General features: G+C 39.7%; 1 protein-coding gene across 2 annotated transcripts in view; it reads left to right on the top strand.

Moving 5' to 3' along the window:
* The window catches only part of si:dkey-16j16.4, a 57065-nt gene extending 51705 nt beyond the window's left edge, over positions 1 to 5360 (top strand). For both annotated transcript variants that reach the window (XM_036593064.1, XM_036593063.1), the window contains one exon: positions 3220 to 5360. In XM_036593064.1, the coding sequence (XP_036448957.1) occupies positions 3220 to 3345 (126 nt within the window). In that variant the 3' untranslated portion in view covers positions 3346 to 5360. The remainder of the gene's footprint in view (positions 1 to 3219) is intronic.
* Positions 5361 to 12708: the final 7348 nt, after the last annotated feature.

Genomic DNA, 12708 nt, shown 5'->3' with positions numbered 1-12708 from the left:
ACAGAAAAACAACACAAATGGAGATACAAGGTTTTCTTCCGACAGCACCGATATATAATTATTTTTTGTCTGTGTGATTCACACTTACATTTTACATAAGTAAACTTTAATTGATATAACATTTATGTTACGTTCTTTACACTTTAAAGAGCCCTTTTCATGCATTTTTCTCATCTTTCATTTTTTCCCTGAAGTCCGCTTGTGATAATTTTGTGCTTTTATGTTCCCAATCATCATGCTTCATTTTTTAAATTTACCATTTTCATACCTTTATGCTTTTTTAAATTAAGTACCTTCAAGACCAGTATATGTAAATGATATCTATTCTTGTTGGCTGCCTTGTGTCATGCATTCAAAAGTCAGCATGAATGAGCTCTCTTATACTCCTGTAGGCTTAATATGTATGTAGTATGTAAATGCGCTGTTTTTGTGATATCACAACAACAGTGAGGTCTGATTTTGCTACATGATTTCTATATGTGGACTGTACAAAAATAGCTGGTCAGATCAACTTAAAAAAATTGCTTAATGTGGTCACAAGCAATTGAGCTAGTTTTATTTAACTCAAAAAAGTACTTTGACTGAAAGAATCCTTCATTCAAAGTATTTAGGTTATTTAGCTTATTTAGGCTAAATAAAACTAGTTAAATTTACTTACTAGTTACCACATGAAGTCATTTTTTTAGGTTGATCTGACGAGCCATTTTTTACAGTGTATGGGCTGGGAAGTGACTGGAAATTCTGAAGTGTGAATAATATTTTATATTTAGTTTTACTACATAAAACTCTTATTTTAAAAAAGTCATTTTTCCATAATATAGGCCTTATTTGTCCTTTACACTCACCCATCTGATTTACAAACATGGTTCCTTAAAGAACCGTCCCTTGAAAGATTCTTTAAGAAACCCAAAAGTGGTTCTTTAACGGAGTCACTCCAAAGAACCTTTGGAAAGCTAGATCCTGTTTTGAAAGAAGAAATGTGAAATAACTGAGGGGGCTTTTTTGCAGCTAGATAGATTATAGAGGCACCAGCCATGGGGGAATTGACCACATCTGTGCAGTGAAGACCCCAGCCCATCCCCTGTCTCTCTGCGGTCAAAGCCTTAGCCATGGGGGCCACTTGTGATTGCAGAGAATGAGCAGACATAACCCCCAATCTCCCACTCCAAGCAGGGCTGGAGAAAGTGCTGCATCACTGCCAAATCACACAAAACCATTTCCTGTAAGGCAGGGAAGTGGCTTAGAGCTGCTAATTTTAGAAGCAGCCCCTTGGCCATGGAAAGAAGGAGCAAGATTTCTGTATTAGGCTGCCATGCTCAGATGAAAAACTTTAATGTAGAATATGCAAAAATACTAGTGTACTTTTCATTGATGTGGTTGGCAAAACGGTTTTTATAGCGTGCTTCGTTTACATGCGGTGAATGCTTTGTAGTTCAGTATAGCAGGGGGTGTAGGTTCTGTTTGACTCTGTCTGCCTGCTTCCGCTCAGCAATGGCAGTTTGTCCTCGCCTGGGATGTCTAATCCCTCCTCAGCTGTTCACGAATTCCTGCTGATAATATAAACAACATTGGAAAGAAGTTTAATATAATTCAATTTAGTCCACCTAATTAATGATTTGTCGGTGTAATAACACTAAGCAGGAGATCACTGTCCAGCTGAACTGGACAATAAGACCTAACTTATTTGTGCAAGCCTGGAGGATTGGAACCCTAAATACTAGCTAAATACTAAATATAGTCATATGCAAAACTTTAGGTGCCCCTGATTAAATTACATGCAGAGCACACTTCTGCACATTTTAATGCACAATTATTGTTTATTTACTGAACTTCATATTTTTGGGAAACATAAAACATAAAATGTGGCCTGTGCAAAAGTTATGGCACATTTTATATATTTTTTCCCCAATATATTAAACTCAGCAAATATATAGAAATTCTGCACTGACATTCGCAGAAAAATGCCATATTTAAGTTTGTGTTCTGTAGGGGATGTGTTAACTCATTCACGTTTTTTGAAAATGAACAAAAACATAATTCGACTGAGAGAGATTAAACTTTTGCGTAAGACTGTGTGAAGCAGCATTCCCAGATTACTTTTAGTAAAGATCTAAGTAATGATCTCAGGCATGTGGCATGTGTTCCTCAGTCTAGTTAGGCAAGTTGTTTATGCAGGTGGTGCGGAAGAAAAATTCAAGGAAATTTGAGGCCGTGCCCTTCATGCCAGGCTGTCTGAATTGTGGGCTTTGCTGTAAGGTAACTTTAGTTCATAAAGAAAATCCATAAAGAGCCCAGGACCCCAGCACAGGCCACATTACTGATGTTTTCCACATACAGACCCAGTTGCTACAAATTAGGTATGTAGCTAATATTTGGCAGTGCCTAAATGTTAAACATTTATGATGTTGGCAGCATATTAAAATTGTATGAGAGAACTTTGCCAGTATGTATTTAAATCTTTTGAATGGAGATGAAACATACTGTTTTGCACACAGCATTCTTCATCCAAGAACATGAGCACTTATTAGCCTAATGTTTGCAGTCATCAGCTGCCTAACCACTACTGAACAAGAGTCCAGTCTTATGGTCATATGTTAAAGGAGTGGTTTTCGCAAAACATCAGCTTTGCACAGTTTTCCACTTTCACAAGATGTAGTAGATCAGCCAAGACATGTTTGATATCCAAATTTTGCTAATTTAGTTTAGAACTGGAGCTACGGGGCTAGTGATGCTAACAGACACTATAAGTCAGTAGTCACCCAAAACTTTTCTGTAAATATATCCTCAAAACTTCTTTACCCACTCAAACCACATCCAGGACTTCATTAAAGTTGTGCAGACTTGTGTTTTTTTTTTTTCTTCTAAAAAGAAACAGGCCTAGATGTGGTTTGGGTTGGTGGTAGTTTTGAGGATGTATTTACAGAAAAGACTTGAGTAACTTTTAGTGTTTTTTAGCAACGTTGGCCTCGTAGCTTCAGCATTAAACTAATGAAGTAAAATCTAGACAACACACATGTTTTGGCTGATGGACTACATCTAAGCAAAGTGGAAAAATGTGTAAACTGTTTTCACCATTCCTTTAAAGCGTAAGCTTTGCTGTTTTAAGCTAGTCAGGATCATGGAGGAGAATTTAAGCATGTCAAGTTCCTTGAAAAGTGTTGCTGCTTTTTAGCATCTGCTGAGCTTTAATGTATCCTCCATCTTCTTTTTCTTCCACAGAACTTGAGCAGCAGTCGTCACTCCCCAAGATACTCCTACGACCCGTCCATCTTTGCCTTCCGGTCTCTGAGCACAGCTCCCCCATGCAGCCCCCTGCTCTCCAATGAGGAACCTCCGTGTGCTTGAGGGGAAACGACTGGAATTTTTCAGAGACTAAACAACGGAGTTTGTTGGACCAATATTTTCCTCGTTAAGACAAAAGACAATGTTCTTGTCTTGTTATTTTGCAGGATTTTAGCCTGAACAAAGTCCCTCTGTTGATAAAACAGGAAGTCTAGACAGAATGGCAGAATGTACAGGAGGATCAGGGAGTTGGACGACATTTTCTTGTGCTATCTCACCCTCTCTGGCTCTCTGACCCGATCTCAGGAAATCCCTTTGATACTTGCTACAATGACAAGGCCATAGCCACTGTAGTGAACTGCAAACGACAGAGCCACAATCTAAAGCTGCATCTGATGGCTACAGATGGGAGAAACCAGCATAATTTGGTCAGTGGTTCTTAGATAATGCCTCATAACTGGCCACCTCTTGATGTTTCAGGTATGTGCTTGTTCCATTGCAGTTTTGGGCATGTGCATCATCACTGTTTGGAGATCATGTAGAGCAGTGGCCACCAACCCTGGACCTGGAGATTTACCTTCTTGCAGAGTGTAGTTACATTACATTAATGGCATTTGGCAGACGTTCTTATCCAGAGCGACTTACAGTTTGATCGTTTTACACAGGTAGGCGAAGGTTGTGTTAAGAGTCTTGCCCAAGGACTCTTATTTGTATAGCATAGGGTACTTACTCAGGGGGGGATTGAACCCCAGTCTACAGCGTAGAAAGCAGAGGTGTTACCCACTACACTATACCAACCAACCAGATGTCATATGAAGCTTTTAGTTGAAGTTCCAGCCACAATCTGCTACACCTGCTTCAGCTAATTGACTTACTAAGAAATCTGTGGTTGGCTGGATCAGAAGCATTAGTGTTGGCTAAGGAGGGGCAGCACGTTAGATGCAGGTTGGAACTAAACTCTTTAGAAAAGTAGATCTCCAGGAGGAGGGTTGGTGACCACTGTTGTAGAGGGTCTAAACCAGGGGCGCCCAATTCTGGTCCTGGAGGCCTTCAGGGGCATCTGACTGTATGAGCCAGGTGTGTTGGATCTGGATTCTCCAGGGTGGTAGATCTCCAGGACAAGGATTGAGTGCCCCTGTTCTAAACCAAGAGCATCAGTTGTGATGGAAAAGAGAGACAATCTATTGCATTTTTGGAGTAAATTTTTTTTTTTAAACTTAAGAGGTATTACCACCAGAGTGACCAGATGCCAGGTTTCCAACATTAGGAGGAATTCGGTAATAACTCCAGAGAAGATTTCATACTTTTTAGGTTTGGTCAACAGCCTAATTATTAAATCATTAATGATTTATATAACCGATTGTGTGATCTAAAGACTGAAATTACCTGGTGACTGCTCTAGTGCTTGTCTAATGTGTACTGTACTTTGACAATACGTATCTAGACAAATTAATAAAGAATCATGGTACTAGTCCAGCCTTAGACTTAGCATTAAGCATGCAAATCTGTTAAACAGTCGCAAGTTTGACAGCTGTTTCATCAGACAGCGTATACAGTGTGATGTGCCTAAACTATGCTCCTTTGCCACGTTTGATTGTTTTGGGTCATGTGCAGTTAAGTACCAAAGTAAGTCATTTTCATTATGTTTCATTTTAAACTCCATATGGTTTAAGACGCTTTCACCATCCTGACTACACCCTTCCATTTGTTTTGGTAAAAACAAATAGAATGATGAATATAAAACATGGAAGACATGTTAATGTGTGCAGTATATCACATAAGTAATCACATTGTGTAAGATAGGTTTTGATTAACTATGTACTGTATTCAACAGCATACCTAGCCTTTCGCTGAATGTAGCCTACACTTGTAGGGGTCGAAGCATAGGATAACTACAAGGAACTATTTTTTTGGAGTTGTTATGGGTTCTACAGGTTCCACTTCAAATGTATCCGTGTGAAAGAAATACGATATGCACCTTCAGTTTGGACAGAACGTACATGTTTGTAACATGTAAAAAGCCACTCTTCCTCTTCCCACTGTTCCACTGAGAGAAATAAACGTCTCTTGGCTCCAACCATGTGGACTTTGTAACACTTACTTTCACTCAAGATCACGTTTTTTTGCCTGTAACACCATTTCTTGAGTTGCTTTTCATGCTAACACAACCCTGAGAACTCTTTACCCTCATTTTGTAACTGGAGTAATGCCTCTTAAGCTGGAAAGCCTGGCATGCATGTCGGTGGAGATACAGTTGTGCCTGATTTGAGCTCCATGTGTGAGCCTTCTGTTCCAGCTAAGGGAGTTGAGGCAGCGGCCACTGTGTCCTTCAATGTTTGGGTCAAGATCTACAGCCAAAGACCCCACAGAACCAGGCCCTGAGGGGAGCACGCATCTAAGATCTGGCCAAACTGAAGCTTGGGCTGCCTCAACATACCACTTCCTCATTGATCTTACTTGGTAATGACCGTGTCTCATTGTAACCAGCAGTGAAAAGAACTGCTCACGCAGCTTGTTTGTAGCATTTCCAATGAAATCAAGAGTATTGATAGGGCGTCTGCCCTGTCTTTAACATACTCTACTCTTCTGGGAAGGTTGTACACTAGATTTTGGAACACTGCTGTGAGGATTTGATTGTACTTAGCTTTAAGAGCATTAGTGAGGTCAGGTATTGATGTTGGACAATCAGTTCTGGATCACAAACACGGCTCTGATTCATCCCAAAGATATTGGATGGAGCTCGTTTACTCCAGAGAATACACCACCAGTGCACCACAGCCCAATGATGGGACCTTTATCCCTCTAGCTGACATTTGGCATTGGGGATGGTGACCTTAGGGTCATGTGCAGCTGTCTCATTCTATTAGCAGCCCTTTTCTATAGAGATTATACAAGCTGTCAGTCCATCCATCCATCCATCCATCCACCTATGCATCTATATATCTATGTATACTATATCCAAAAGTTTCCAGAAAAATTTGCTACTTTAAGCTGCATCCATTGCTGATACAGCACTTAATTACACAGACACAGCTTGTGTAATAGGGTGATGATACTTTCTTGTTTTCCAGGATTTGTCTTCTATTTGGGATCTAATAAATATGTTAGGCCGAGATTCCTAACTTGCCTAAATTCTGTGGAATTTGGCTTTCATGTTAACATTTGCCCCATGCCACCCTCCTGCCCCTAATGTCCTCTTTTTTGAAGACCAAAAATGGTCATATAGTGTACATACAGATACATAGATGTATAGATGGATGGACGGACAGCTTGTATGATCTCCATAAAAAAACTCTGCATATAGAATGGGATGCTCTTGAGCAGCCCTGTGATAGACTGGCAACCTGTCCAGGGTGTATCCTGCCTTCCGCCCAATGACAGCTGGGATAGGCTCCAGGAACCCGCTGCAACCCAGAAGGATAAGTGGTTTAGATGATGTGGGTGTGTGTGCTCTTGAGCAGGTGCCCATGAGCCTAAAGGTCACCATGCCTAATGCCAAGCATCAGCTAGAGGGGTTTATGGATCTTTCTACCAAATTGGTTCAAAATCAGAGTTAAAAAAAAAAATAGACTTTTAACTGGCTTGGACTTTAGACTAAAATCCTTTTGCTTTGAGTGACCCTATACCTTAATTATGTTATATTAACAGCCAGCACAGCTTTGAACATTTTTGAACACAATCATAGTAATTTTTTTGCAGAGAATGTGTTTCAGAAGTGACACTTCTTAATGTTTCACACTGACTTTCAGACTTTGGGACACATTTACTTCAAATTAAAGGGATCTAACTGCTCAACATGTGGCCATGAGGAACAGGGATGCAGTCTCACTTCCTGCCCTAAATGCAGGGGCATGGCTAAAATAAAACTCCGCCTATGGGCTAAAACTCTGTGTTTCAGTAGTGTATGTGAAAACGTGGGACAGCATTTTTTTCTTTTTTCATTTAAAATTTAAACATGATAAATGTTTAAGCACCACTTTAAAAGAAATAAAAGATCTTTTAATAAACGTTGGGAAAAAAATGCAAAAAATTGAATGTATTATTTTACATGAAGTTGAAATTTCCAGCAGAGAGTACCCTATAAATGATGATTTCTGTATATCTTTAGCTTTTACTTTTTTCTCAATGCATTAGGTTTAAATAGATCATAACAATATCTAATGTCTGCATATTTCACTGTTTTTTTAAAAGGGTAGTTTGAACTAATTCAGTAGAACGTTCCATACAGGACAGAAGGGTGGATGGATGGATGGATGGACAGGTGGACAGACAGGCAGACACTTTGTAATCTTGAAGGAAACTGTAAAGACTACAGAAGCAACAAAAATAATGTGTGAAACCCATTATTAATAACAACGACTGTTACATAGAAGAAAAAGAACATAAACCCAGGAATGGGCAACTAAAAGTGTCCATCAGTAGTTTGTAGCTCCAGCTCGAACCTCTAACACTGCTTTTTGCCCTTTTATATCTTTGTAAATGGTCTAAGAGCTGTTTCCTGTGTATTCCTTATTGCTGTCCACAAATCATCCTTAGTGACTGGATTTTTCTTCTCCATTTCCTAACATTGTCCCACACGTTTCTCAATGGGATGTAGACCTAGTGATGTCCTCTGGTGATGTCATGACCTAATTTCCTCCACCTCGAACCACTCCCTTACTGGAAATGCCATTTTTCTTTGTCTTGATGCAATATCCAGTCTTTTGTTTTTGTAGCTTTCCACCTAAAAGAAGGGACAGATCTGTTCAAACACACAGTTCCTAAACATCAGTGTATATCTGATGTGCATCTGAGCAGTTCTTTTTAACTGCCAGTGTCTATATTGTTTATCATGAGCACATCCTGAGAGTGTTTGATTCCTGTGTCTATATACCCGCATGACAATGGGAGTGTACAGTATGAACATGACAGTGTGTGCGTGTTTGTTTTTCCTTTCGTGTCTGTGTGGATGGTAATAAGCCTGAGTCTGCCAGCAGTGTAAGTTCCATACCCTCCCTAGAGCCTCACGCTGGTTTTAGCGTAGGCCGGTTCCTCAGGCCTGCCCATGCCAGATCCCAAACAGGGTGATGAGCTGTGTGTGTGTGAAAGAGAGAGTGAGCCGAGGCTGACGTCAAGAGCTCCGAGGCAGTGAGGGGCTACAGGAAAACAGCCAGGACTGGCACAATTAAGGTGGGTGGGTGATGCATGATTAAAAGATACTCTTGAAGAATGTGGTTACAAAAAGCATCGTTTGAAGATGGAAAAACAGTTATTTTAGTGAAGGACGCTCATGCACTCCTGTCCTCACTATTAGAAAATAAGAACGTTCTTTAAGCCCTTAAGTTCATTCCAGAAACAGTTGCACAATGAAATAGCAATTTTGGCCTGTAATTGGGGAATTATTGTAGAAGGCTTCAAACGACCTATGTGGTTATTAGTGCTGGTCCTGGAGCACCACTGTCCTGAGTGTTTTGATGTGAAACGCTCTATTCTAGAGAAACTTACCGAGGGTTTACAGTGGTGATAATGGGAACCAGACGTCTGAAGCATTTGTCTCTAAAAGCTCCCTCACAGAACATTATACGTGAAATGGTTATCAATACACTGCCAGCAAGTTTCTCTATAATGAACCATCTCGCATCAAACCACTCTGAATGACTCTGATTACATCTCAGCCACTGAATTTTGCTGAAAATTTGAAACATTGGTGGATTTCCCCTTCTATTGGTTAATTAGTTGTATGGGGTGTTCTGGGAGCAGAGGAAGCTCTATAATGAGCAGGGCAGCGGTATTGCAGGACCAGTATTGGGAACCACTGACACTGCAATCAAACAGTTCCAGTTAGAGGAATTATAGCGCTACTCATAGAGGTCTAATGTGCAACAACTTGATAATGTGACAAGTCTGTTGTGTTTTCAGTGCACAAACAAATCACCAAAGTGTTCAAAAGAACAATTGCTCCTTTAGTTTTGCATTGAAGCTATGAGGCTAATATAACACAGGACTAATTGGCCTTTCCCAATCCAGTCCCTCCCCAATAAAACTATAGAACAAAGTGTCCCTCAATATGAAGTTACAAATGCAGCTATGAAGGGCTCTCCTGATGAAGGGCAAGGGCATGAACACACATGTAAACTGTGGGACACTCTTGCCACTCTCCAGCAGGAGGAGGAAGCTGCTGTCTCTGTGGCTACAGATTGATGCTTTTCTCGTTTAGCTGTGTTGTCATCGTGAGTTGCATTAGCACTTCACCATTTACAAGCAGCAAGGAAAGCTTACAGAAGAAAAGCCCTACAAGCTGGATGAAACTGGACGTCTGAGATGTGGAGTAAGGTTTTATGGATGGATGAGTCTAAATTTCTAAAGGAATTACTTGGTTTGTGAGAAGCAGAAAACACAACCAACTTCTAAGACTGAACTTTGGAGGTGTGGAAAAATATCCCTGCAGTTTTCTTCGGGAAACAGAAAGCAAGTCCCCCAAAAAGAATGTACACTGTACTAAAGGTAAAGGGTGGATGCACTAAATACTGAAAAATTCAAATTTATATTAGGTTGTGGAGGCGTATGCATACTTGTTAAATATACACTCCTGGGCAAAAAAAGGGCCAACCCCAAAATACAATGGTTCTCATGATTTTGGGCTGGTCAGAGTCCAGATTAACACCCTATAGAGAATATTTGGTCTCACATTAAACAAAAACTAGCTTGCAATGGTTTTTAACTCTTTGAAGCCATCAATGCTGAGTGGGAAAATAGTGACTCTTCTTTCTTTAAAGCCTTTTACTATCTGCAAGCTTACACACAAAACTTTAAAAATATTTAAAGAAATCAAAGGTTAAAGTTGTCCCATGCTAAGTTACTTATCATTTTTTTTGCCCAAGAGTGTACATTTTCTGCCGCCCCCGCCCCCCGAGACTGAAAAATGAATATTTTACACAGTACTGTACATCTATCCATCTATAAGAGGCAAAAAGGTACAGAATACAGACTCATGTGACAGTCTTTTACAGAGCTGATGGAGAATGGCACTTAGAATAAAAAAAACCCTCAAAATATAAATTACGTTTAGATAACCCTACTCAAACAAAAAAATGGCCGTTTGGTAACTACATTGATATTTATTTTACAAAAGAACAACAATATAAAATACACATCTCTAACATTCTGTCCGAAACAAACGAACATTGAAATGAAGGGCTAAAAGAACAAGAGAGAAACAAAAGAGTTACAGAGTTGTGAAGTTTGTGGGAGGCCCTAATCTCCCCCTGGACAAAACAACACACAACACGCTCACTTTAACACACCTCCTCAACGCTGAGTCACACTTCATTAATATCACGTAAAGGGAACACACGTACACACAACGTACACCGCCCCCAACACATGCACTACGTGCCACTTGATTCATTAACAGCTTGCTCTCAATCCCAGAAAGCAGAGCAAGTGTCCAGATGGCTGGTGAATAAACTCCCCCTCTCTCCACTGCCCTTTCTCCAGAAAGGTAACACAAGCCATACGCAGAGCCAGATCCAGCAGGAGGACTCACTGCTCCCATCACAGATAGGCTTAGAGAACTCACCAGGAAGGCTAGTGTTACACTGCGAGCGACCTGGGACAGTGCACTGAGTCAACACTGAGCATGCATAAGCCTGTTAAACTGATCCAGGAGCAGCAGCTGCTGCTTAAAGTACTAATGATAGAAGTGTGTCTATATTTAAAAAAAATAAAAGCCCCATATTCGTAAATGACTGTGGACCAGATAAGAAGAAATAAACAGCTGTTCCTTTTTGACTAAAGCAGGAATTAAAGTCAGTTAGCTGGCTTTGGGCTTATTTTAGCCAAGTCTGTCCATAGGCCTGTCACGATCATGACATTAGTTATCAGTTAATTGTTGCCTAAATAATTGGCTGATTTGCGATTTTGCTTTCAAGCTGTCGACACTTAGTAGCTCTCAACTGATGACAGACCCAGCTTAAGCTCAAATAAACAAACATTACTCACTGCTGCCCTCTAAGATGTTATAGCACCAAGTCAGAAGTCAAAACTTGTTTTCGTAAGATGCACGTGTGCCAAAAACATGAACATTTTCTGAACATGAATTTGCCTGAACTCAACTGACAAATTCACATTTGTTATGATGTAAAAATATTGTCACTGTCGGAACAAAAATGCGTATTTCCAAAATGCTAACTTCACAGAATAAGGAAGAAAAACTCCACCTATTTTTCAAAATTTCTGCATACTTCATTCGTTGAAATGTAAACGAAGTCACTGAGTGGTTTGATGTAATGTCTTTATAAAGACAAAGATAGGAACCAGGGCTTATGATGTGTACTAAAACCATAATGCAAATACAGCCATTTATTTACTGTTCAAAATGACCACTGAACCTACACATCTGAGTTTTTATGTGTAACGTTGATAATGTGTGATAAAGTTGTGGTTAAATCTGAAAAAATAAGCTTTCTTTGGTAATTATTCTGCCTTAGAACATCCTGCATGTTCCTCTCTGCAATGAATGTAATAAACAAAATATGTTTTGTTTTAAGCTATCATAAAACATTTCAAGCATCAGGCAATGCATTCATATCCATTTGGTGTAATAACTTTTTGTGTATGTTTTGGAGGCATTACACTCTTCACCACTGTTTTGAACAATTCTGACTTTGTACGTTTCTCTGGAAGGAAGCATCTCACATCAAACCACTCTGAATGACTGTTTACATAACAACGACTAAACTATACAGAAATGAAGAAAGATTGGTGGCACTCCCTTTAACAGAACTTACCGTAACAAGATTGCCAAGTAATTCTGGAATGATCCATTTATCTTAAACTTTTTAAGTAAAAGGCAACTGAAGTTTTCAAATTGTGCAAAAATGTGAAAAAAAATGGAGACACAAGGTTTTGTCACTGCAGGTACTATCTGATCGTGAAAGCCAACAACTGTGGGAAATAACTGAGATCATCATCTGAAATAACTGTGATCAGGCAATTACATATTAATTGTTACAGGCCTACCTGTCCAATATGAGAAGAGATCAGACACCCTGCAATTAGACAACTATGACATTGGTCTTTAAATGATCTAGTTTACTCAAAAATATCCCCCAAGACCACTTTAGAGAAACAGGACACCACGAATTGTGTATCTTCAGCCCGAACATTTTAAAATCTGTTAGCTCATCTGCCAAACATATTTCGTTTTGAGCCTGAAGCGAAGAAAAGCTAATTATTCTTGAGTTTCTGCCGTCTTTGTGATGCTTTAGCCTTTTCCTCATTCCTAAAATCCAGTTCCACTCTTCTCTGGAAGTGCACTGAGATGAGAACACACCAGACAAGTGCAAACAGTTGGTCAAACCCGTGAATGCCTGAAAACTCACTCTCACTCACAAAGCCCCTCTCATCCACAAAGGGCTGGAGTCTTCTTAATTCATCCAAGCAAAG

The sequence above is a fragment of the Colossoma macropomum genome, unplaced genomic scaffold, assembly GCF_904425465.1.
Source record: "Colossoma macropomum unplaced genomic scaffold, Colossoma_macropomum, whole genome shotgun sequence".
In the NCBI taxonomy this organism is placed as follows: Eukaryota; Metazoa; Chordata; class Actinopteri; order Characiformes; family Serrasalmidae; genus Colossoma; species Colossoma macropomum.
This window is presented reverse-complemented; position numbering and strand designations above follow the sequence as displayed.